Genomic DNA, 27,809 nt, shown 5'->3' on the forward strand with positions numbered 1-27,809 from the left:
ACTCTACATCCAATGCCAAGTAGTAGCCGTTGTGAGACGTGTGATCAGAGAAGAGCACTTGTATTAGATAGAGATCTTCAGATTGATGTCATACTTAACAACATCAAGCGGTAAGAAACATTTATAATTTTTTAGATTACATCCGTTGTGTAGCTTACTCTGTTTTCTATAGGAAACTGGATTGTGTCAGTTGTTAAATTTTCTGTTTTGATCATATATTAAAGTCATCTTGTTTTTCTTGATTCAATAAAGGCACCTTGAATTGCAATTTTCTTAAAAGTGTAAATAATAGTAACAGCTTACCTAGTTCACAATGGAATCCCATTTCATCAGTCAACAGTTTTTCCAAATCAGGTTTCAATTTTACAATATTGTATGTAAAGTTTAATCTAACTTCTGGCTTGTTTGATAGTTGATCACGATCTATCTGCCCTCTTGTCCAGGATAAATAACAGTCAATGTATTACAAGATGTTTTATGCTTTGCCTAATTTTATGTTTCTTCAGGCGGACTATCTTACAGCATGAGGATGAATTAGCATCATTTTACATATTGCTTCGGCTCCCTACTTTCACACTAGACTTATTTGGTGTGCAAATGAAGCTATGACCTATATGCTTGCCTATATATTGCTTATACTTGGTAAACTTTGTAACTCGGTGAATATCTGTCAAGTTTGAGATAATCTATTTTTGATACAACCCGGTTGGTTTTTTTAGTTGCCTAAAAGACTGCATTCCATTCATACCAATTGATCTATCCACATCTGCTTGGAGGACCTGGATAAAAAGAATACCATATTGTGTGACGCTGGCTACTGTCACACAGTAAGTGCCATTATTTTCACCTTTCAAGTCGTACTAGTACCCTGGTAGTCCTGTTCGACGTGAGAGATCGTCATGTGTAATAATTACAGTGTATGTGAATCATAATTCCGGAATGCGGTGAGGTTGTTTAGTGGTCTCAATGGTAGTGTGCTATGCGGAATGTTATGAGTTTTAATCCTCTCCGCCAGTCATGGCTCGTTTTATAGTAAAGAGTTTCATTATAAAGGCAATTATTTGGTACTTTATTTTGCATTTTTTCAAATGCTTAATTGGGAGGGGTACATCTCCTTAGAGACCCTCAAAGTACACCGCCTCAAAAAAGGTTCCTTCCGAAAAAGGCCAGGTATTTGTAGCTACAATAAAGCTAGCTTTTACTGACTCTTTGTATTAGGCTGTGTATCACCTCGTTAACAGCAGTTTGCTTTAGCATTTTTTGTGTTTCTGAAAGCTGGTTTTGATGTATTTAGTTCCTTTTTGGACGTGAAAATTCTGGCTTTGATTTTATTATCCGTCACATAGCACTTGTAATACAAAGCCTAACAGTCTTTCCCTGTGAAGCACAAATACGTAATTGTTTTTTCCCAACTCTCTACATAGTTTTCAGTCTGTATCAAATTTTTTTTATATTTTCGGGTCATTACTTTTAAATTGCACTCATCAGCATTGATCTGTAAGCAATGCTTGGTGGTGGCGCTGAGGCATCTCTCCACGAGTGTCTTAGTTGACAGGTATTTCAAGAAATGTAGTTTCTTGTCAAAAAGCTTCGGCAACCTACGAATTTTTAGACATTAACCCTTGAATAACCATCAAATTCTCTCTGACCTCGGCAAGTTGTTGGGGAGGCCACCTGTGACCCATAGGTCTACAGTAGTATGGGTGCTATAGAATAATTTTGTGTTTATGTTTTTACGTAAAAGGTTTTATGTTTACAGTTATATTATGCTTACGTTTCCTTTACGTTGTTTATGTCATATAAACTTGAATATCATCGACCATCGAATTCACTAAAAATAGCAAATGGAAGATCCACTAGCCGAAAATTTACAGACTACAAATGTTACTGTTTTCACAGTTACGTTTCTCTTTGCGATGGTAACAACACAACCCTAAAATTTAATCATGGAAACACGTACATGCAAAACAAAATTTTATTAAAGGTGTCGAAAAATATCAGAATCCAGACTTGACCAGGAAGTGAAAATTGTTTGATGTATCATCGCAGGTGATGAAGACTAGGTTTATGGGTTGTAGTAAGAAACTAAATTCAACCAGCAACACTGAAATCGTCAACCTAAGAAAACAATGAGAAAAGTATTGTTTGCAATGTTTTGAGAATTTGAAGACTTTTTACCGTCTCAATTTTAATCGATTGATGAGCAGTCTATAAAATGAATTGAAATGTTTGAGAACAAACTTCAACCACACTCAAACATGACTTTAGCTATGTCTAGCCAACTTAGCCTCGTGGTAACAGATCAACCATTATATTTAATTGACCTGACATTTTAAGTCTTAAGTAAAATCAATGATACACAGCCCCCGCAAGGATAGGCGACGGGCATCATCTGGGCGGGCCTTACTGATCGAGCTCTGTTGGGATGAACCAAAACAAACAAATATGCTGAATAAAGCACCTTGTAAATTTACAAATATTATGAACAATAGTAGTTATTTTACTGACCTGATGGTTTCATTTTGCTGTCAAATAAATATAGTTGCCCAATATTGTCACCGTTATGATCAGTTAGTTGCCATTCACAAGCATTCACGATATTAATAGTCACAATCGTAAAATTCCCCAAATTCGGTTTTATATTTAGATTTTGAGTATGAAAACTACACTCCACAGCTTTGTCTGCTGTTCCATATTATTGGCCACGTAAAGCGATGTGACAACGGTGAAAGACTGCCATTTTATATTAGAGGTGGCAAAATATTAATCAAAAACTAGAAAAAAAGGCCGTTGTTCGGGTGATTTTGGGTAAATTATATTTAACTTTAAGTATATACTACGACACCTACCAATTTCAAAATTAGTAAAAGTAGATAATTTGAAATGTTTTATTTTGCTTGGATCCATTTTTTAAGTTAGGTGTTACCCCTACATTGTAGAAATTCAAGGTTTGCTATTGTGAATCGCGGGGGCCTACTGACTGAATGAGCTAATTACATGATAACAGGGAGTACATGATAACAGGGAGTTGTGATTTCCAAAACTTACCAAGGCAACGTGACCGCCCCGCGAGAATTGCGTTAGCTCCGAAACCCAGGCTAGCACAATCTTAAAAGAGCACGATCATTAAACCCCGCCCATATGATAGCCGTCGCCTATCCTTTGGGGGGGGGGCTGTATATCATTGGTGAAATGCAAGCTAAAACAGCTGATGTGATGTCAGCAAGACTTATTTAGTCTTAGTAGCATGAATGCAACTCATGCGGGAGAAGTTTTTTTCTTGGAGCTGGAATTCTTTGGGGAACTGTTTTAGCAAAAGGCTGGACATCATCTTTAAGTGTGACCACCACTTCATTTGGCATTGCACCTAGTTCTGTGAATACTTAGGGAAGTTTTTCGACTTAGGACGTGTCCTCCTGTATTTCATGCAGAAACTTTATCAGACCTAGTTCAGATATAGCTGGCTTCCCCAACAATGGTGTAACCAACCCCTCTACTATATATATTGTCTCCGCTACTTGGTTATTCTGCAGTTGAAGCTTTGCTGTTGTCCTCCCAAGTATGTTCAATTTGTAGTCGCCTGCTCCCCTTAAAGTTTTGGATGTCTTCTCCATTTCTGGAAACATACTAGACGATATTATGCATGTTACATTATAGAGATTCTACGCTATACAAACAGTAAAATACATGTAAATAGCTTAATTCATTTCATGCATTTCAAAGCTTGGTACTGCGGTAACTGCTGGTCCAGTGTTTACCTTAAATCTAACTCGCTGTTTGTTAAGCAATAGCTCAATAAACTATGCCTTGATAGTTTCTGTCATTGGGCCCATGTGAAGAGCCTAGTAAGCATTGCCTCACATTTCTGTGACTCCCTTGGGCATTGATGTTTGCGCGCTCTGGTTACACCGAGTGGTGACTCACGGAAAGCTGGCCTGTCCTCTGCACTGGTTTCCTTGGGTGGTCTGATGATGATGACCAATGATAGCATTGCTTTTGAGTCGCCAAATTTTGTTTGTGCCTGCTCTTTTTCTTTGTCTTTTTTAGTTTAGTTTCCAAAGTCTGAAAAAATAAGACTTACCTTTGACATACTTACAGCTCTTTTTTCTTTTTACAAATAATGAATAGACTAAAGAATGTGACGCTAGTACGCTAGTAATGTGATTACGGAGGCACAAGGTTTGTGAAACAGATTTTATACATAATGTGTCATTTTGCTTGCTTGCTATATTATTTGTCAGTTTTCCTGCATGTTATATGTTTCTACATGATGCTTTATACACTTGATGTTTTTTACTTTATATAGTAATATTCCAGTAATTAGAATGCTTTTATCCATAGTATAGGCTTCACGATCTTCGTACCTTAAAATAGACCAGTGAGCTATAACTCTAAACTTATCACACTAGTATCTAGCAAAACTCTACAGCCCGTGTTAACCATGTCTAGTCAATCTGATTCTAATCCGAGATTTAAGCCATCTACATCAACGTCTTTAACTTTATGAGCTACTGTTTGCTTCCTCTGCTTACCTTTGCAGGTCTGTGAATTGGCTCAATTTCCCTTCTGTTTGCATATGCTACAAACTGATTTATGTGGGCAGAAATCTGGCTTGTGGTTTCTTCTTGGGCAGTACAACATTTTGCAGTTTTTTTCTGATGCTTTCTTTGCTCTCGTCGAACCCTAGCATGATATTCAGACTCCCCCTGTCTTTCATATCAAGGTTGACTTCCGTCTGTCTGCTCATCTTAGCTGATTGCTCATGATGACTGACATATTGTTTAGCTTTACTGACACATTTGTGCGAGTGATTATTTTCAAGATCGAGCAAGTTTTTCTTTAAACGGTTGTCACTGACTTCCACTATGATGCGGTTACGAGTTAATTGTTCCTGCATGGTGCTGTATTTGCATACATCAGCTTGAGCTTGAATCACCGTAATGAATTTGTGTACTGAATAGTCCCCTTGAACCTTACTATTAAACTTGACCTGCTCATAAATAATGTTCTCCCAGGTTCAAAGTGAGCATCAAAGTAACGTAATTTGTCAAAGTCTTCTTCTGTGTCTCTTGTTCCTCATTAAACACAAACTGGTCATAAATATGAGCACTCCCCAGACCCATCAACAACAATGCATTCACAATTTTCTCTTCTTTGCCCATCATACTGATTTTTTTTGCAATCATGTAAATTGACAGTTATCTCTTGAAAACCTTCCAACTTGCTGCCAAATTTCCATCAGGCCATCTCAATCTCTGCACAAACTGGTCATCCCTGGAGTGAATGTCTTCTGCCATTATTGAGGAAATTAAAGGCTCACCATTGACCAAGGAATTTAACCAAACTCAACCCAACAGATTAACACCCACGTATCACAAATGAAATGCAGATCAACAATGGATTATTAAAGTAAGTATTAAAACAATTGAAACTTGTTGCAACCACAACAATGTATTCTTTACTCGTTAATTTAGAACCCAGTACTGCATAAATAAATAAGGTGCTCTCTGAATTGAGAAAAGACCACACTAGTTAGTGTATATAAAAATATTATTGTTTACTCCCTAACCTAAACGCTAATACTATTGTTCGATCTATGCATGTACTTCATTTCAATTTGAATTTAACGATATTACTTCTTTAGCTGTTCGAAAAAGGTTCAATCAAACCTCGGATGAGTTTTTTTTACACATGTAGGTACTGAAGTCCGCTTTCTGACACCATGTACTATACCTGGGTAGTGAGTATTAGTATAGCAGAGTGAAGCAAAAGCGTTGGTCAACGCCCGTCTTTCTCAGTCACTTGCAGATTGGAGGGAGCGTCTTGACATCTTGTGTTATCTCCTGCGTCAAACTTCTGGAACTCTCACAATTACAGGAGCAGTTGTGTCAGTCTGAAAACTACCATAAATGGAAAAGAGAGACACGAATGTGTGCTGCACAAACCTTGATATGTTTTATTTTCGTTTGCTGGAGTAGATTAATTTGTTCTATTATGTAGGCTAAAACTATGTTTGTAATAAAAACTATACCGATATGAAAATTTTTTCTTTTGTAAAAATTATATAATAAAATAATATTGTTGAAGATAATGCAAAACATGATTTGCAGAGTATATTGAATTCATCATAGTCTCGGTGCCATCTGTGCTGAAATCTTGTCTGGTAGATGGATTTATGAAGTGTAATAAGAGCCGTATTGGCAGGTACTTCTGCATAGCTCGACTCAATTCCAACGGACTAAATATTAGAGTCCAAAACATTTTATGCTCTACGCTACTAAGTGAAAACAGATGAGTCCACAAACTGCTAACCAGGTGCAAGAATGGCTTTATTAACCCTTTGCCAGAATCACTGGGTTAATTTATTTCAAAGAAATGGACACTGTTTTGCGTTCACTATTTCGGTCAACTCATGTAACCATTTGTTTTGTACTTGAATCGACTAATCAAATGTGACCAGTAAATTTTTTTCTACAATTTGATACTAATAATAATGACTAGATAACGTTGACTAGGCATGACTTTTTAGGGATGCAGTTGGTTTTGCCATATATTCGAAGGTGTTCTTTTCAAAGATGTGACTTGCTTATTTTATTTAGTAACTAGTTTTCAGTGTGGGTAGCAACTGAAAACTTCGCTGATACAAAGGCTGCGATGAAATAAGTCGACTCGACCACCAAATTACCATAGACTGACGGAATCGTACTCGATACTTAGATGTTCACACAGCATTTAGAGGATACTAATATGACGGATTTTTAATTTCCTTTATTTGAGGCGTTTGAGACATTTATAATAATGTATCTGTAGCTAGATTTAAAATTTTAATTTAGCAATCATGAGCAATTGCAAAATAAAATATATGCCAATAGTGCCACGCAGGACTCAACTTTGATCGCGATAGCCGATGTGAGTACGAGAGATAGAGACGGACTGTTTCACTATATACGTCATTTTGGGCAAGTCTGGCCACATCTTTTTTCCTGAACGTTTTTACCACGATCAACTTTAGTCGCTTTTTATCTTCAAATATCTTGACAATGAGATCGCCTAAAACAACAAATAACATATCAACTGATAGAAAAAAATCAATGCTCTATGTTCAAATCAACTAAAATTTGACGCAATCACGTCATTAATAGCCATCATGGTTGAAAAAAATAATTCCCAGAGATAAGTAGTTGCAAATAACATTAAAAACATAACGGAGCGTCACTTTTTTGTGAATACACACCTCCTGCAAGGATCTAAAATTCATCAATAGACAGGTTTCTAAACTTATCTTCTATGGCAGAATTATTGGTTAGTTCAAGAAACTCGTGCAGATTTTCTGTGGTCCTATCCACAGACCTCTTGAATGGATCTCTGCTTAATTTAATAAAATTTTCTGGGTCACTGCGTACTGCAGGAAATTATCTATTAAACTGCTCTTGCAAAGCAGCTAAATGAATTGCTATTCTTTTAAGCAAAGAACTTGAGACAGCATTTCCTGCTTTCTCATGTAGTTCCTTCAAACCTGGAAATGAGTACACTCTTCCAGTTTCTAAGGGGTTTGCCACAACTTCAACTTGTCTTTGAAAGCGTTGATGTTGTAATAAGCTGTCAGCTTGTTTTTATTTTGCCCCTGAAGCTTTCGATTGATCCTATTCAGGGCATTAGAAATGTCAGCTAAGTATAAGCAATACTTGTTTAAAGTCATCCAGTGTTATTAAAGCCATAATTTCCTCCTTTTTTGAGCAGGGTAAAACTCCATAACTTCATCTTTCGGCTCAAAGAGCCTTACCAGCATGTTGCCTTTAGAGAGCCATCGTACCTTTGTATGGAATAGGAGTGTGGAGTGAGTGGCATCCAAATCTTTACAGAGATTTCCAAATAGTCTTGTGTTCAATGCAAACCCTTTAATATAATTAACTACTTGAATTGCTGTTTTAGGACGGTCATGGAGTGGTTTTGGAAATGCTCTTGTTGCGAGTGATTCTATGTGTATGCATCAATAAGCGTTCTGTACCAGAGGGTGCTTCTGTTTTACCGTTTGCACAAGTCCAGATCGGCAGCCTAGCATAGCTTGAGCCTTATCTGTACAGAGGCCAACTAGCTTTTTTAATCTTACTTTTCTTTTTCAGAATGCTCAGTTGCAAATTGCATGACATCAAGGGCAATAGTTTTTATTTGAAATGGGTGACAAAAGAAAATTTTTTTGTCAATAACATTTTTCCAAATGCATTGAGCAAATACGATTAATTCAGAATGACTTGCCACATTAGTAGTTTCATCAAGCTGAATGGCGAAATAGAAACCTTTTGATTTTCTTAATGACCTGGGCTTGTATATCTGAAAAAATGTCATCATTCCTAGAGTGAACCGTGCCATTTGAGAGGGAAGTTTGAGCAATTTTCTTGGCAGCTGTCTTACCAAGTACTAGTTTTGCACATTCCAACATGTATGGTTTAATCATTGATACGCTAATATTGTATGGTTTTTTGACTTTAGCTATAAAATAAGGGACAGCATAGGATACTTGTGAGGTTGAGGATGCGCGCTGTTTGATAGTTCCACTGCTATCTACTCTCACCCGCCTTAATTGTTTTTCCTTATTTTCAAAAATAGCTCGTTCTTTTCCAGCATGCTTTGGATGTACATTGTTTAAATGTTGTCTCAGTTGATGAGGTTTCATGGACTTGATGAAGGGAGTTGTCTGACAAATAGCAAATTGTGGAACTTGATCTTTTCGGTCCATGAGATATGAAAACGTAAAGCCCAAAGACTGTTTATCGTGGGCCCGCTTTTTTGGTTTCATCATTCTTGAATTAGTATGCTTATGGTGTCTACAAGACTGTATTGTTTTGCTAATAATTGTAGATTCTACATGTATATTTGAATACATTTATTCATTGGGCCTCTGACAAGCTTAAATTTTCCTAGCTATAGTCTTTACCAAACATCATAAAGATACAAAGTAACAAAACATGGTAACTAAGTGCTATGATCCATGTACATGTATTAAAGTGGCTTACATGAGGATAAATAGTACATACATGTATGTGTCTATACATATGTAAAAAACACAACCAGAAAACTGCACCTACTCATGTGATCACCAGCTGTTAGATATCGCTGTAACGTGTATTTTCAAAACCTTCCCATAATTTACCTTATTTTTGTGTTTTCCTTGGCATTACTAGATATAATCGTCAGTCTAATTGTCTAAGTTTTCCAATATAGCAATAGCTATAAAAACATACATGTGCACACACAAAGTTTCCATATATAGAGAAGTGTACTACTAATTGGCAATGATTCTGTGTTGATTCTCAGTTTGTGAAAGTACACGTAGAAGTGACAGGTCTTTTTGCTGTTTCTCTATATACTAAACTAAATAATCTAGTAAAATAACTAATGCTTGATTCCCCTCAAAATCTCCCCTGGGCAATTCTCTCCTGGTTAAGAACCACTGCTATAAAACATGAGATGGTTTTGCCTATTTGCAAATTTCTTATAATTGTTTTTACGCTTATTCTAGGAATGGTGAGACAAACCCTGATTATCGATTTAACTGTCAGCCTAGTTGCGGTACAAAGCAAAGAATGGATGCTAGGCAGACGTTATCTAAAGATCAATTAGATCGAGAGGATATTCTGTATATTGTTACTACATCAGGGACCGCTCGTCCTCTGCCCAGAGTTGTATACGCAACAAAATCCAGTGTTCAACCTAATATTGATGATCTGAGGTCAGTCCCTGGTTTTTTAACCTTTTTACAAACCTGTCTACTTGAGTAAAAAGTTTATTAGTACAATAAACACTCTTATAATGTAAACCTCTAAAGATTAGTTTAGTTTTTTTTCCTTTTTAAAGGCTAAAGGGCCAGAGCTTTGAAATGCATGAAATGAATTAAGCTATTTACATGTATTTTACTGTTTGTATAGCGTAGAATCTCTATAATGTAAACATGCATGGAACAGGTTATTTACGTTGGAGGAGAATACAGTAGTATAAGGAATACAGTAATAATTCCTAAATGCAGTAGATTTCCCAAATCTACTGTATTTAGGAAAAGCTTATTGCATCTGTTTACACATTACTAGGGGAATGAAAGTCTTTGCACATACAATTTATTTTTATTTAACATATAACAGCATTTACCTTCAAACTTCATACCATGAGAAAAGTGTTTTGTGCAATTTAAATAAATTAAGAGAAAAAATAAAACAACTGTAAAGGTTTTCAAACATTGTCAAACAAATTTAACTTTCCACCTTCATATCACGAGGCGAGTGTTTTGTGCAGGTCAAATAAATTAAGAAACAAAATACAACAGCTATAAAAGTGTTTAAATGTGAATGTGAAATAATTAGCAAGTAATAGTTAATTGAGTCTGTTTTGTTACGATCACAATAAAAAATGATTTGATAATGATACAATTAATACGAATGGAGAGAACAAAATAAAAATCCTGAATATGTTGAATTAATAATAACAATTTGTCCATAAAAGTGTGTATAAAAGAGATTATGGTTCCAGCAGAAGCTATTAATCAAAACTTTGAATACGATGATACTGGTACAAATGTAAAAATGAGATACGATACTGTCTTTGTCTGACCAAACGGAGAGATAATCTAGACTTCTAGAGGCTATTCCTACTATGGAAAATACAATTTCCGCGTGAAAAGTATTAGCCTTGACTGCGATTTAGCAATCAAACCTTACGAGAAACCAGAAATAGAATTGTAACTGCACATTTGAAATTGAAATGGCACATTTAAAAATTACAAATAGAAAAATAGGTACGTCCTAATGGTAGCAAAATTTTCTCGTTTTGTTTATTTCTGATCCTCCATTACCAGGAATTTCATTCAGTGTGTCACTAGAAACTAGCGTTCTGTCAGCAGCCATTTATCATTACTCAGTCGGTTAGAATTGCCTGCGGTATTTTGGCACTATCATAAGAACTAATAATCCATTTGACTTAAAACAGGAATTGTACTGAATACATATTACGCACAATCCTACACAAACCGGAAATACGGAAGAACAAAGCGAATCTATGAAACCGAGTTTACTCGGGCATATAATCAGGTGGTAAGACAACTCCCTGATTTATTTCAGGTGCTGGCTTTAAAGTATTACTATTCACTACCATGCTGTAGGTCAAGGATGAAGATTACGTTTGACAGTGTTATCTACTGCTCGTCTCCTATCACCTTTGACCCTGCCATATTGATGCTGCTCATTTCTATCCACACTGGAGCTCAGCTTGTACACCACGAGGTTGGGGCCAAAGAACCTCTCAAACTCCTCGATTTTCTCAGAGACAAAATGGTCACTCATATTCAGGTATGAAGACTAAGTCATATTCTACCTGCTGTCAACATTATTGACTAGCTGTCGACTAGTCAACATTTTGTTGATAATTAAATGCCAATAAAAAGTTATATACACATTTACATAGTAAGTTTAAGTTAGCGGATAACTTAAATGGCAACATTGTATCGTTATAAGGAAGCTTGCAATGCTGTACCTTGGCTTTTCCAAGGTTGAAACCGTTGTTTTATCTTTTCAAAAACTCTTTGCAGCCTTCTCAGTCACTGTATGGAAGTGTTACTTCTCCGTCCTCTCAGTCACTGTATTGAAGTGTTACTGCTAAATAAGCTGCAAGGATTTTTTTACATGCAAAATTAGAGTGATACAGGATATCAATAGACCAACAGAATATATGTCACTGGTTACCTTTTGTTCAAAAGCTCTTCTATATAGCAGAGCATCAACAAGCATAGCCTTGGTTTACTAGTAATATGATGACTATGGGTTTAAGATGTTAGCTTTAGTTTTGTATTAATGACGTGGATTATGGCAGAATATAAGGACCTTAGAATACAAGGCAGGGTAATTAAGATTGATACCTAACCATCTGTTCATAATTTTATTGATGTATAATGTTTTAACTATATATGACTGTCCAGTCTTAAGAAAGAGCACCATAAATGTCTTAAAGGGTTTTACCAGCTGTTCATACAACCTTGCATCACTGGTATCTCTTACCATGATTAGATGAGTGTCTCCTAGCAAAGACCATGAACTGAGCAAACATTGTTTTTATTCTTGTTTTGTATTATGTTTAATCACCGTTTTATTAAGCCTACAGTTTTTAATGAGAACCTAGAATGTGTGAGTGAATTATAAATTATTTTGATTATAATGCCGAAATTGAAATTTTTGACCTTAAAATACATAATCTTACTAATTTGTTTTTTAATTTTTAATCTCTTTGAAATTTATTTCCTTTGTGCTGCCTGCCGCCTTATGACACTTTATTTCGAACCATATTGATTATGGAACTAAATATGCTGTGACCATCTGCGCATGGGATTTGGCACAGCAGCAGTTGTAGCTGGATACCCTTCCTAATACTACCAATGGTCCTTCTGTGATTTGAACCACCTACCTACTGATTGTATACCAGCGTACTAACTACCGAACTACGGCTGCTCTAATGTTTAAATGTTTAGGATAACCTTTGAAACATGCAAATTGAGTAGTAGGATGATCAGGGCATCTTACAATAAAAAAATTTACGCAATCTACGATTTGTCGCCCTTGTACCTGTTTTACTTTTGTCTTGGTTGTCTTGGTTGACCTGGTTGTAATATTTGCTTTTAAAATGACTTGTAGTAATAATGCTAATACTATTGAGGCATCTTACTGGAATAAAATAAAATATTACGTACTATTGATTACTCTTATACTTCTGGTAACTATATCATGGTTGTGTTGGTGGAAGCTATGTCTACGTATTTTACGTATAAATGAGGCAAGGAATCGTTTGCCCTTATTTAAGATTTATTTTTCATTTTTTTGCTGTTAAGCTGCATTCATGTAAACAATATTTGTTTTGGCTAAAAGTTGTGGTAACAAAGAGAGCTTCTTATTGCCCCACTTATAAATTTAGACTGTTCCAAGCTTTCTCCGACTGCTGAATCTTGATCTGGTTGCCAAGCACCTGCTAATCGATGACACAAGTGTGCGGGTGGTCAGTATGGGTGGCGAGCCATGTCTTACAGGTGGGTATTTTAGTAATTTTTAACAATGATTATCTCTTTTGCTCATTTGTGAACTTTCTATGAATTGCATGCATTTGAGAATGTGTGGCAGTTTTCTAGTTGAAAAATTAATGCATTCTTGATCGAACAGAATTCATACCATTATTATATTAGCCATGAGAAACTATTACTTTAGGAAAGGAACTCTATCGTATGTCGGGAGGCTCAGAGAAAATGATCTCTAAAGTCAATTTCTTTAATCTGTATGGCCTGACGGAGCAGTCTGTCTGGTCCTCCATGCATCATATCAGCCCGGCAACTATCCTGAGGTAAGTCTTGTCTACCCCGTTTTGCTGGTGCACATTGATTTCTCATTTCTTGCTAATTACCATTATTCATCTCAGCAACACAACCTGTCAACCAAACCTACGAACCAAACCTGCCAACCAAACCTACCAACCAAACCTGCCAACTGAATCTGCCAATATAATCTAAACATTTCGTTTTATGAGCTACATTTTACCATGTAGTGCACAAAATTATTTTTGTTGTTGTATTCAAACCTTTGCATTTTATTTCCTTCCAGAAAACTATTCCCTTTCCCAGAAATATTCAGCATTTCAATTTGGAGTGCATATATAAAGCCCTAATTACGAGTGTTAGTAGTAGTAGTACATACATATAACCCTCATTATGTAGTTGGATTGCCTCAGACATGAATACCTTTAGGTTTATTTGAAACCACCTGTCTGCTACTGCCACCGTCTACTTGTCAAGAACCACAATTTTTGGCATGCTTAATAATTATAACTTTTGCTTCTTGTTTTGGGTAATTGTACGTGTTTTTCTAGCTTTGCCAACTTATTTAAGTATGTTTTGCGACTTTTTTATTTATTTTACTCTTAAAATCAATATATAATTGATCATCTTAAACCCCATTATAAAAAACTTAGTTTCTCTGCAACACCCGTCTTATTTCATGTCTTGTAAAGCAATCCTGAATAATCTTTAAACTCAACCTTATTTGTCAGCAAAGCAAAATATTCTTATAGTTAGATGCGGTAAAAACTTCTTTCTCTAGAAAGATGTTTCTGAAAAATTGGTTGACCCAATTTAACTAATTTGCAGTTAAGCAGTAATATTGTATGTACAGCAACATTATTAGCAATTATTTTACAATTCATAGTTTGATATTCTAAAGGGGTTAAATATTTTGAAAATGCAATCATTGTATTATTATTCAGCATATTTGTAGAGACAAAACTAACATTTATAGTTTAAATTACCTACTGCTAGGTTGCTTGTAGTGCCTTGAATAATGTACAAATTCACCTTGAAAACAATTTTTATTAGTGTGGTAAATTCTCAATTGTCTGAGCATTCCTTGTATTTAATCTCGCAATACTAGCTACATTATTGATGATAAATTATAAATGTCTAAATATATATTCGATTGTACATATTGATTATTGTTTGCATCAAAACCTTTTGTTAAAGGTTGACTTGCAACAAAATTCACATTACAGTTATTTGGTATCAAAAGATTCACCATGTCTTACTCTGTTGTGTTGTAGGTGCCAAATATGTGGAAAGGTGATTACAAGCTCTTAAAAGCTCAAAAGCGAAAAGCCGCCGTAGATTGGAATCTCTTTATTTATCTGACGTAGTCATTTCAGTTTGGTTATCGTCTTGTCACGTGATGTTCTCATGTGAATTAAAAGGCCAATAAAAAGCTCTATATAAAACTTATCGTAGCACTAGTTTATGACAAACACTTTGGGTTTTACCGAAGACCCCGTATCAAATATAGATGCTCGCTACTTTACAGTTTTGTTTCGGCATTATTCAATCAAGATTACGACTTGCCGATTAGACCAAACCGGAACAAAACTGTAAAGTAGCGATCAGATAAATAAGTATATGTATAGTACGTCAGATAAATAAAGAGATTCCAATCTATGGCGCCTTTTCGTTTTTGAGCTTTTAAGAGCTTGTAATCACATTTCCACGTATTTGGCACCTACAACACAACAGAGTAAGACATGGTGAATCTTTTGATACCAAATAACTGTAATGTGAATTTTGTTGCAAGTCAACCTTTAAATAACGATTGATAGCTGATATTATTTTATTACAGCCAATCGGAGGAACCTGTACCAATTGGTAAGGCTCTCTCCGAAACAGAAATGACTTTGGAGGACTGCAAGAAGGGGGAGGGAGCCACAAGTTCAGGCTCGTGTACCTATGAGCTCACTCTCAGTAAGCAGTATTGTTTCAGGTGTTATAAGTAGCGTGTGGTAATGTCAAGGCCAACTTACTGTAGCCCCTTCATGTCTTGATAGTAATGCATGTCTTTTGCTAAGATGGAGCTTCTTAACGACCATATATATGCTTGTTACTGCAGTGATTTTTAGTTGTATGAAGTTGTACCTGCACTCATACATTGCTGTTTTAGTCATATAGAGTACTTCAAGATCCCTCTATTTATTCAGAGATATGTAAACCTGGACTCATGTATTGATGTTTTAGTCATATATAGCACTTCAAGGTCCCTCTATTTATTTAAATAATGTTAAACCTGGACTCATGTATTGATGTTTTAGTCATATATAGCACTTCAAGGTCCCTCTATTTATTCAGATAATGCTAAACCTGGACTCATGTATTGATGTTTTAGTCATATATAGCACTTCAAGGTCCCTCTATTTATTTAGATAATGCTAAACCTGGACTCATGTATTGATGTTTTAGTCATATATAGCACTTCAAGGTCCCTCTATTTATTCAGATAATGCTAAACCTGGACTCATGTATTGATGTTTTAGTCATATATAGCACTGCAAGGTCCCTCTATTTATTTAGATAATGCTAAACCTGGACTCATGTATTGATGTTTTAGTCATATATAGCACTTCAAGGTCCCTCTATTTATTTAGATAATGTTAAACCTGGACTCATGTATTGATGTTTTAGTCATATATAGCACTTCAGGGTCCCTCTATTCAGATAATGCTAAACCTGGACTCATGTATTGATGTTTTAGTCATATACCGGTATAGCATTTCAAGGTCCCTCTATTTATTCAGATAATGTTAAACCTGGACTCCTGCATTGATGTTTTAGGTTAAAATGGTAAAGATAGTAGAATTAATGAAGCACTTTTATAACTTTTTACGAAATAAATGCTCATCTCACAAACCAGTATACTGTCTATCAAGATAGCAGCTAGACATTAATCTATGATTGCCTGCGATATATTTTCTAGTTCATTAGCAAAATCAATTAACTACTAGTTCATGATGCATCTAAAATATGATGCATGATATAAAACTAGAAAACGATTAGCGTCCAACTGGTCAACTTGGCTATTACAGCTTTCATAATTATGGTTCTCTTCTTATTTGGTTATTATCTGGTCTTTAGACATGTTGAGTGCTTTCGTTAAGTAGTAAAAGTTCCTGGGAAACTTGGTAAAAACATACCATAAAACCTTTATTTGAATGCCATGATACTCTGTTGTCAACCCTTTCCCTATTAATGACATTCAAATAAAGGATGTTGCTGTAGTTTTCAAGGACCCCGTCAGAATTTTCGGAAGATTACTTTAACCCGTTCACGGGCAAAATGAATGTCACCTACATTTTGCTTCACCTTCGGGCAGAGCGGCATTAACCCTTTTGGATGCAAGAAATTTGCTAACTCACCTTCAACTTGTCGTAGATCTCTAAACAAATATCCATGGTTAAACTGATACATGTCTTCACTAGTTGGTATGTATTGCTTGCAATTAACCTTCGATGGTCTTATAGCTTGCATTACGATTTGTTTGAGCTTACAAGTTATTTATTTCGTTCTAAATTTAAAGACATGTTTTTATTTTATAACTATATTTAACAGGTTGTATTAAAGCTCATTGGACTTACTGATATGTCATGCAAAGGAACAGCTTTACAGCTCATTAAAGCTTGCTTTTATGGCTTTTTATGTGCAATAGAAGAAAGGATTTGAGCGTCGATTTATTGTAAACCGAATTTATATAGCCGCAATCATGCTATCAAATAGTATTTTATAAACCTGCTGCAAGCTTATAAATTATAATAATAAATTATAATAATAATAATCCAACAAATGCTACAGATATGTATTCAAGAACACGTGACATAGCCAAACCATAATTATGATAAATTCAGAATCAAAAATTAACATTTTTAAACAAAAATATTAGCATCATTTGCTTGGACACTTGCGTTCTGATTGTTGCCTTTGTTTGAAACCATTTCATCTTCTGGCTTTTCAGTACCTTTCACAATGTCTTCTAATCTCACCTCCTTTTCTGCACAGCTGAGCTAGTCGATTTTAGCGTCCAAACAATTTTTTGAGCAGAGTAAAACTTTTATGCGACGCAATCTACACTTTGGGCACAAATAAACGGAAAATGTGTGTTATCAAAATACTCTCAAAATTTTAGCCTAAAAATGTAGTCGCACAGATTCCATCGCAAGTGCGCAAAACTTTTTTCACATACATCGAGGTATCAAGACTGTTAAACAAAGAACTACCATTAGCCTGATACAGTTACTAATTATTTCTATGGTGTTTCATTCAAAGTTTTTGCGAAAAGACGGTAAAACTTGGAGTTGAAAAACGGACTTCGATACGAACAGAAACAACAAACAAATTAATTGTTATTGATGTAGTCAAGTCATTATTAGTACGGTTTTGTGGAGACTGTTCTACTGATCACTTGCTATTATGGGTTCGTAAAGATCAAGAATGTCAAGTCATGACCATCAATTAGAAATGGTGTTCAAGTAGAAGTGGCGTTCAATAAAAGGGAGGCACTCGATTTTTTAACCCTTCTCCCATAGAACTCCCATGGAACTGCACCACTCGACCATCTTCACATTTAAGAATAGTTGTGCAGCTACTTATTACACCTGGTAATCTCTCACGGCTCTCGAGACTGACTTAGTACTAGTATATATATAGTATTGTGGAGGAGTCGGGATACTGAATTGGAGGTATGATTTTTAGGATCAAAGACCAGACTTTGTTATATTGATGATGGCTCTTCCCATCTTCTCACATCCCTCCAGCTGCCTACTGGTGACTTATTCAACTCGGACATGTTGTTCCAGGGCAGAAAAGATGTGGACTTTGTTAAAATCGGTGGCACAAGAATAAGCCTTCTTGCTCTTAGTCAGGTGAACGTCTTTTTGATGACTTTTAGTTGTACTGAATCTCTCTATCTTGTAGATGTTATTATGACTATATGCACACCCGCTATTCAGATAATGATCACCTAAGTTTTATATTGCTTAAATTTTTTCGTGGGGATCGTTTGGTTATTCAGGTAATTGTAGTTCTATCTATTGCGCAGTGAGTTGTCTTGATGACAAGACAGTCTGAAAATGTGAATAAACAACATTTTTTCTGTATGTAAGTTTGCCTCTTGGTAGTTGGTGTATATCTATATATTTCTCAAAGTTTGTGTATTCATCTATCGTTGTATATGTCTATCTATAGCAATTAAAGTCTTGGAATAAATATTCTGTATTGCTGAAGATTTGATCTCGGACCCTCCTATTCACTAGTCTGATGCCTTACCAATGCATAGAGCTCGATAAATTTGATAGGGGAAAATATGCTACCGCTTTACGTAACGATGTAACGTCACGGAGAGGGATAGCTCTTTTTAGTAAGCTTACTCAAATTATCCATTGTCAATGTGCCAGGCTAATAGCAAGTGGTAGGCAATTCTCATTACCTCTCATTGCTTATAAACAGGTTTGTAATACTCGGGCAACGCCGGGTAGCCCAGCTAGTATATATGTATACCAAATATATTTATATATACCAAATATGTATATATACATGTATATATATTTACCAAATACCAATTGGAACCAATTTAGGTCATAACTTTGGAGTAAGTGTATTAGAAAATTAATCTATATCTACTTCTTACTGATATTAGTTGAGCAATTTTGACTTTTCCCATGAGTAACTTTTCTAAGCTTCGCAAATATAGCAAGTCTGTATAACAACAGTTCACTGTAAGCCTGTACACAACAGCTCTTGTTTGAATCTACATGTATTACAGAGTGCCCTAGAAGTCTATGGTGTAAAGCAGGCGTACTGTCTATGTGACTCTCGATTTGGGCTGGCAGTAGTGTATGTTGGTAGCGCCGCTGCTACGAATGTTGAGCAAGCATTATCTACTGTGAGTCTGTACCCAGGCAGTATTACTGCTATCAAGATGGAACGCTTGCCTATTGATAGACATGGTTAGTCCGACAAATGTTCTGAAGTGTTTTCTGTTGTATTCTCTCAGATGCTTGTATTTATTAGTGTGCTGAATTGAGTACTCAATGAAATAATAAAAATATATCCCACCCATATAATCAAAGGCTTGATAGCAATTTGGTTTTAAACCAAAAAAGCATTAGTTTCATAAAAGCATTCTAAAAAGCTCTATAGCAAAATATAGCAAATTTACAATTAAAATACCTTCTTAGTTGTTTGTGTAGTATGTTGTAATGTTCTAAGATTTTCTGTTGCTACATGTCAACTGATGTTACTAAGTTATGTAGCTCGGGTAAGGCCAGGTTAGCTCACATGTTGGAGCATGTCGGTTGGCTCATAACAGCCTCGGATGTGACAGCATCGTAATTTCCTGGCACAACAAATTACCAAATGCCGCTTGACTTCTTGCAATTACATGTGTTTTATATTTTTACACGTACATATATAAGTTTAGCTTTGTTATATTATTGAATGTTTACTAACTAGAAATTCTCCTGTCATACAGCCCACGACCAAAGTGATAATGGAAAAAGAAAGGGTACTGCCGGTTGAGAAATGCAATATTAGCAGTCAAATGGCACTGCAGTTCAATAGGAGAACTGCAATGGTAGCTGCAATGGTACCTGTAATGTACTGGGTGTTATTATGTGCAACAAACAGCAATAATGAAGGGAAAAGATTATACGTTTATATCTCTCCCCTGCAATAGGAGAAATGCAATATTAGAAGTAAAATGGCAAGCTGCTGTGTAATATACGCAGGCTGGGGGCTGTATATCATTGGTCATAGCAACCAATATCAAGAATTTGTTATATTTATCTAGATTTTTGTATTTATATCTAAAAGATTATGCTGAATTTAAAAATCTAAACAGATTTTAGCTGGTTGTCATGGAAATAGATGTATATCTATAAGAAAATGTAGGCCTATTACCTAATTTTGCAGATATTAAAAATGGCTTGGCAGTACCGCGATACTGGGCACAGCTGCAGTATCATCAACAAAATCTTTAGAAAAATAATAACAGTAACATATCAGTGCACCATCAGTCACTATATATTTCAATCTTGTAAATTCGAATGATTATTCTTATAACTAAATCTCATAATAATCTTATAAAAAATCTTATGGAATCGTATCAAATCGAATAATTATTTTTACAATTAAATATTGTAATATTCTTATAAGAATCGTTAGAAAAATATCATCATTATTTCCTTTACTTTCACTGCTTTAGACATCAGTTGGAATACCGAAGTACTCATAAGTGTCCAAAATGTCAGAGTCCGGTAGAATCGGCAAAAAAGAAACGATTACTTTTCAGTATTTTTACGCTAACTACAGAAACCTTCGGCAATTGGACAATGCCATAGACTGGTGAAATGTTCACGTTTTTCTTGTGAAATGTGCATGACCTAATGGTTCTACTCTCTGTCGCACGGCTTTATCGGCGTTTCGTTGGCCGGTTGTAATTTTGATTAAAAAAGGCTTGTCAAGTTTTTATTGCGACTTAGGCCAAATTAATCTGTCTATTTATGTATAATCTGATCAGATGGGTTAGTTTTAGTCAACTTTTCAAAGACTTGGTAACATATTTAAATATGGTTACATGCGTTTTGTATCATTATTATACTTAAACCTCTCTGCACAAAAATGATTAATTTTTTTGATGAGATTTCGGTACAAGGGTTTGGTAACGGCTGTTGACGGATAATTTTTCGGGAGTTGTGTGCGCATATGCATTTATCATAAAGCTCCCAAACAATCGATTCGCTCGTGTTTGGTCGTGGGACTATAATGTAATCTGTCTCTTCACATATATATGTGAAGAGACATTATTCTCTTCACACATACATATATAAGTTTAGCTTTGCTATATTATGAAATGCTTACCAAATTTAAAGCAGTCTGTCTCTTCACATACAGGCAAAATAGACAGACAAGCTCTTCTAGCTCATTTGGAGCAGGAATTTCTACTAAACTCTGACAAGGTGGCACAACAGGTCAAGGTAAGACAATTCCACAATGATATTCAAGCCAACACAATTAAGACACCGTATTCTTTGTACATGTAGATAAATTTTCGTCTCTGGTCATTAATATTTTTCAGCAAGAATTTTAGTTCCGCGATTGTGTGCTGATGGTTACCCAGCTGCCTCTTTACGAGGCTCAAGAAAACTGACAAGAATTAATATTAAATAATTTTTTGTTTTGTATTTGTACTGATATAACTGATAACTGTAACTGGTAAGTGTTTTATAATTAGTTACTAGTACCTTGGCAGTCTAGTGTGTCATGAGTGATCATCAGGTTTGCTGATAAAGCGTAGTGAATAAGTATCTGCACAACTATTTTAAAATTATTGAAGGCCAAGAATATTACAGGTAGTAGCATGCAGGGTGGACAACCTGTTTGTTGGGAGTTCGATACCTGTTCAATGCAGTTTTTTTTCCTTCAATCAAAGCTTCGGACAGACGGACAGCCGGTCACGGCTCTTATTATAGTAAATATTTTATTCTCTTAGTAAAGAAATATGACTGTCTTATCAGATTCACTTCAGTATTTGACATCATCCATCGTGATAGTTAGGGAGTAATCCTACCATGGCAAGCAGTTGCATCAGTCTTACATAATGAGCCTGCGTGTTATGAATGATGTAAATCAAGATAGTAAGTTATAGCTATTTTGATGTTGCAACTTATTAATAGGTAACGTAGACAAAGGAATTTAATGAGTTTAAAAATTTGAGTTTCAGAAGTGACTTCTAGCAACCTACAGTATTGGTAGCATTGCTCATTGGAAGGATTTTAGTTGCTCAAAATTTCACTATTCATCCTGTAAACATTGAATTATAAAATAACACTTACACCCAATTTTTTCCAGAAGCTTTTTTTGCTCTTTAACGCGCAAAACAAGTTTTATGCTATTTGCACTTGCCAAATCGTCATCAAGTTGGCGTCGATACACTAGATAACAAGTCACCTGCTTATTTTCTTCAGCATCTTATGTGAAAATGTAATGAGTTTCAATGTAATAACACATTTTAAAACTGATAAGCTTGCTGGAAGGTTTGGTGAGACTTATAATGATTCCTTAGGTTTGTGGAACTATTTGTTACTGATACCTGCGACATCTGGTGATGCAATGGCTCGTTTATGATGTTTATTAGGATCTTCTACCTGCCACCATGCAGAGAGATAAAACCTTTATTGAGAATGGTGGTACTTCTATTCAAGCACTTGCTCTCGCTAGTCAACTGTCAACAATTTTGTCAGCTGAGCGGAATGAGCACATGATTTTACAGATGATTCTTAGCAAAAGCCTTAAAGAGCTCTTTACATTCATGTAAGTCAAGTACATGCATATGTATATATATTACGTTTGATTATTTTTCTTTTCGCTGTATCGTTATACTTACATAATTGCAGTATGTATGTTGTTCGTGTAACTTCCCACTACAGCATTAAGATGAGTTGTTGTTCTATTGTTAATGTACTATATAACCTTAATATTTTATACATCCCCTTTATTTTAGTTATAGATGTACAGCTGTTTTGAGTCTGATTGCCTGTCTGACTTCTGCTCAGGGTTGTTTTCTCACTGCAATAGCAACACAATATTGAATATTGATATCTGAAAGCTAATTATTTTTACATTGACAGTATAAATTAAAACTATGCAAAGAGGTTAGCACATTCCTTTGCTGAAATTCGTGACAACAGCATAGCTGACCCTTGTATGAAGCTGAAAAAGCTTTTGTATTAACATAATTTGATCACTTTGTTATAAAAGATTTGTAATAAGTCAACATTTACTTCTTTTTACTTTCTCACAGCAATGTACTTTTATGTACGTAAAAGTACATTTCTCACAGCAATGTACTTTTATGTACGTAAGGTGCATCCACCTTCCCTCTGGAAGTAAACTGTATACTTATTAGAATCGCGCGCTTGAAAATCCTTTGTCTATTTACCCATCTATTATCTTAACAGGGTTTGAGTGACATGAGCGGACAATAACTAATAAACCTGCTAGTAATGCAATGTATTTTGTTTACTTTCTACAATTATGTTGATTTTTGAAGGTTTCCTTATTATTTTAACAACATGCTTCATTGTAAATGCATTCGTATTCTGCTTCAGCCAAAAAATTGGCTTTCAAATTATTATTTTAAAGCTTTGTTTTTATTAAAAAAACAACTATAATTTGCCACCTAAGAGGCAACAGGGAAAGTTAGTTTATAATATCCTTCGAGTTGATGGCTACTCCTCAAGTTTATTATTTGATCAATGAAGAAATGGTGAAGGTAGTTGTGCATTGTGGATAGAATGTCATGATTGCAGCTTGATTGTTAATAATTCAGTTTGTCTTTTGTTTGCATTTTGAGGTTGTTTAAAAACTACATTTTTAAAAACTACATTTTTCAAAGTGTCTCAGAAAATACTACGAGTAACTTGACATGTAAATAAATAGCCAATGTTTCACAAAGTTTACAGAAGTTGGGGAGACAACCGACAAATTTGTTTAAAATATTTTACAGATGCACTGTTATAAAATGCGCCAAATTCTGTTGTGTTCTCCTCATGCCATATTTGATAAAAGACTGTTTGCTACTAGGTGTTGGCTAAGACAGAATCCTCACAAGTATATGCAGGCTGTAAAGCTTTCTGTAGTATCTACAGTGGTGTGCATAAACTTGGAATCACCAGTTAAATCTTCAAATATGTATGTTTATATGCTGTTGTCTAAGAAATTCTTTGGAGTTAAGTGCCTCAACCCCATCAATATATATATCATTTGAAAGGGAAAATTCTGAAAAACAAGATGATGTCAAATATTCGAAAATATTCTCAGATTTTTATCGCTGGGGTGGATCTACCGAAAGGCAGACTTATTGCAGGCTATGAATGTTGTTAGTGAAAATTGATAAAATAGGATACAAACAAACTCTTTTATACAAATTGGTGGCCCTGAAAAGGGCCGTTGAGTTATTGTTGGTCTTCAGAAGGACTGGTAAGGTGTCTTGAGCTGAGCATTAGTATTTTATTGGCCAGCCCTTGTTCTTGATCACCATCTGACACCGTCGAGGCATGCTGTTTACCAACTTTCTGAGCTCTTCAGGAGTGATGATGTGATGCCAAGCATGAATAATCTTCTCTATGAGCTCCCGTTTTGTCTTTGGTTTATCTTTGCTGACTATCACACCAATACGCTGCCAAAGATTTTCAATGGGATTCAGGTCAGGGCTTTGTGCTGGCCAGTCTATTACCTTCACATTACTTTTGGTCATCCACTCCTTGACTCTCTTGGCACGGTGGCAGGGCGCATTGTCATCCTGGTAGTACCAAGGTTGGTCGTTGCTGGTGAACAGGCTCCGAGCACTTGGAAGCATGACATCTTCCATGGTCTTGATGTATTTGTCTCCATTCATCATGCCTTCACAAATGGAGAGTCTTCCCACACCAAAAGCTGTCATGCAACCCCATACCATGACTCCAGTAGGGTGCTTGATAGTTGGTAGCGTACAAGCCGGGCTGTACTCCTCTCCAGGTCGTCTCCTCACATAACAATTTCCAGAGTGGTTTTGGATGGTAAATGTTGACTCATCACTGAACAAGACCCTTTGCCATTGGGCTGTTGTCCAGAACCGTTTATCTTTAGCCCACTCTAGACGCTTTCGCTGTTTCTCAGAAACTAAGGGCTTGCGCCTTGCCTTGCAGCCTTTCAAACCATTTGCAAGCAGTCTTCTTCGCACTGTACTGGGGTGAGTCTCAATATCTCTGTTGTCCTTGATCTCCTTACAAAGTTGAGTACTGTTCAGATGTCAGTAAACTTTCTCAGCTGGGAGGGTTTGTGCTAACCCGTTATAACCAGATTACGTACAAGACCAGATAAAATTGCTAATCTGTTTAATAGGATTAATATAAATCACTCAGAAATGATTGTGTTAAATCAATCAATGCATTGTTTGAAAGCACATCTTCTGCTGATCAGATTGATATATAATATCTGGCATGGCATCATAATTGGCGGGAAAATAGAAAGCAAATGGAAGATCCATTCGATATAGAGAGAACAAAACAATGTGATTCCAAGTATATGCACACCACTGTACATTTAAAAGGATGCAGTCTGACTGAGTGCAGTGTATAGATATATTAATATTTTAATATAGTTAGTTTTGGTCAGTTGCGATATATAAATATTATAAATGACATGACAAACAGCACCACAGACATTACCTTGTCACTCTCTGTTTTACGGACAGTGATACAGACTTATACAAGTTGAGAAACACAAGTGCTGATTCTGATGATTCGGGACCTACAAAGAAAGCTCGTGTCACTAATATAGTTAATAGTCCTCCAAAGAACACCTTGCGAGCACCTGCTACATATGCCACTCCTCTCAGCCTATGCTGGAAGGTAGATACAGGCAAATGTGTGGATGCATCACCAGTTTCTGCAATTACCAGGTATGTTAAATTTTGACTTTCGTTAGTCATTGTTGACGCTGTCGATCATAGACTAAACTGTTAATAAAACTCCAACATCTCAAAGTTTTAGTTGAAGAATTGTCAAATTCATATCTTGAGCTTCAGTAATATAATTGTAGTAATTGTTGATCGCTTTGCGGTTAGAGGCATGTTTACACTAGGGAAGTTCTTGGCATTTTTCATAGAGGAAAACACACTTTTCAAAACCTTAAAAACATCAATTTATCCATCCTTTTTTTTACGTCATCAAGCCGTTTGCACATGGGCTCGGTCATGACAAAACCGCCATGCTTGTAGAAAACGATCGTTTTTATTTTATTTAATAGTCCTTTTTGGTATTGTTTTGATACTATAATAAAAAACTTGCAAACAAAAGCATCGTTTCTAAAAATCCATAGCAAAGGCTTCGTGTTTTTAACGATAAAATTGTCTATAAAGATGGCCGACAGCGATAAATCGATGTCATGAAAAAACGAAGGATTGGTAAAAGGATAAATGTTAGAATCTTTCGGCATCACCTAAAAAAGAGCAACAAAATTTTTCATGATGGCTAATTACAGCACAGTTTAAATAATAAAAAGTATATTTAGTTTATATTTTGAATATCCAACCATAGAAGTATATTTGGATTTTTGCAGCTGTTAACCAGAAGTTGAAGCTTCACATCTTGAGTTGTGAAAAAGACCATTAGATGTTTTGGTAGTAAATATAGTAAATAGTAAACTATATTTGTAAATGAAGTTTCTAAAATGTAAAGCAAGGAAGTTTGTGTAAAAAAGCATATAACTTGTAGCACAACTTATATGCTTTTTATGTTATCAATGTGAGTAATTGATAACATTCAAGTAAAGACAGTAGAACACATCAGAGCTCTAGCATGTTTTCATTGATTAAGTTGCTAGCTTGTCATTGTTCTATAAGATAGCTGCAATAGTTTTTCTAGGCATTTCAAACTGGTAAGAAAATAAATTGTTGCACTTATTATATTTAAATTTAATTTGTAACAAAAGTTGAAGTGAATTGAAATGGCTGTAGAATTCGATCTGCCTAAACTGGAAGTCAAAAAATTGTAATCAAAGTTTAGTTTTTTTTTCGTTACACTTAATAATACAGAGTGTTTTATAGCAGCAGTGAGTGAGAGTGAAGTCAGAGCTGTCTACACTTCTGACAGTAACACACACTGCAGCACATGTCAGCATTTACCTAGTCATTTTATTATAACTAGTCACCTGGCAGTCTCCTGAACTGTGAGAGATCAGATGAGGCAATAAAACACAGAAAATCAGTATCTTGACAATTATTCTGAGTCTAGAAGGCAGCTGATTGGCGGATTTGTCAATAAAGCGCAGAGAATAACCCTGCGCACAACTATTCAGTATTATTATTATGCGGATGGAGCAAATGTTACCGTATCGGGCTACTAAAGTTGCATCACTGGAATTTGAACTCACAGCAATCGACTGTTTTCACAACTTCTACAGGTGACTTCAGATGGATGGACACGGCCTTTATTATAGTAAAGATTTTTGTGCTTTGGCTCAACTGTGTTAGGTGCAGACGGTTAGCTGAATATATCTGTTTTACACATTTATTAAAAAAATGAACTAGTAATATATCATTTTTCCTTATGCTATTTGAACACATCTCCTTCGGCAGTTGTAAAAATTACATCCTGTCAGTTAGTAGCTGCGTAGGTACGCTCAGTGACTCCTGTGTCAAGGTTTGGTCGGAGTCCTGCAAACTTCTCTCAAAATATCTTTCAGACTTATGCACTGATGCTGACCCATATACTCACTAAGGTCTGTAGGATAGGACTAAGTATGGTCTGACTCATGGAACAGTAGTAGTAGTTTGTGACAAGTTGAGAACTAGACTTAGAACATCATCTGATAGTAGTTGATCATTAGTTATGCAGCTCTTACATGTATAATAATATTCAAAGTACAATAGATAGTGGACTAGAGGGAC

The 27,809-nt window shown here is 35.6% G+C and overlaps 1 protein-coding gene across 2 annotated transcripts in view; it reads left to right on the forward strand.

Annotated features, from left to right (window-relative positions):
- LOC137405922 (beta-alanine-activating enzyme-like) overlaps nucleotides 1-27,809 on the forward strand; it is a 45,403-nt gene continuing 17,594 nt past the window's right edge. For both annotated transcript variants that reach the window (XM_068092390.1, XM_068092391.1), the window contains exons 1-12: nucleotides 1-110; nucleotides 720-827; nucleotides 9,521-9,730; nucleotides 11,150-11,336; nucleotides 12,949-13,060; nucleotides 13,236-13,368; nucleotides 15,177-15,298; nucleotides 18,074-18,243; nucleotides 19,143-19,326; nucleotides 21,272-21,354; nucleotides 22,515-22,690; nucleotides 25,614-25,820. In XM_068092390.1, the coding sequence (XP_067948491.1) occupies nucleotides 13-110; nucleotides 720-827; nucleotides 9,521-9,730; nucleotides 11,150-11,336; nucleotides 12,949-13,060; nucleotides 13,236-13,368; nucleotides 15,177-15,298; nucleotides 18,074-18,243; nucleotides 19,143-19,326; nucleotides 21,272-21,354; nucleotides 22,515-22,690; nucleotides 25,614-25,820 (1,790 nt within the window). In that variant the 5' untranslated portion in view covers nucleotides 1-12. The remainder of the gene's footprint in view (nucleotides 111-719; nucleotides 828-9,520; nucleotides 9,731-11,149; nucleotides 11,337-12,948; nucleotides 13,061-13,235; nucleotides 13,369-15,176; nucleotides 15,299-18,073; nucleotides 18,244-19,142; nucleotides 19,327-21,271; nucleotides 21,355-22,514; nucleotides 22,691-25,613; nucleotides 25,821-27,809) is intronic.

The sequence above is a fragment of the Watersipora subatra genome, chromosome 10 (genome assembly GCF_963576615.1).
Source record: "Watersipora subatra chromosome 10, tzWatSuba1.1, whole genome shotgun sequence".
In the NCBI taxonomy this organism is placed as follows: Eukaryota; Metazoa; Bryozoa; class Gymnolaemata; order Cheilostomatida; family Watersiporidae; genus Watersipora; species Watersipora subatra.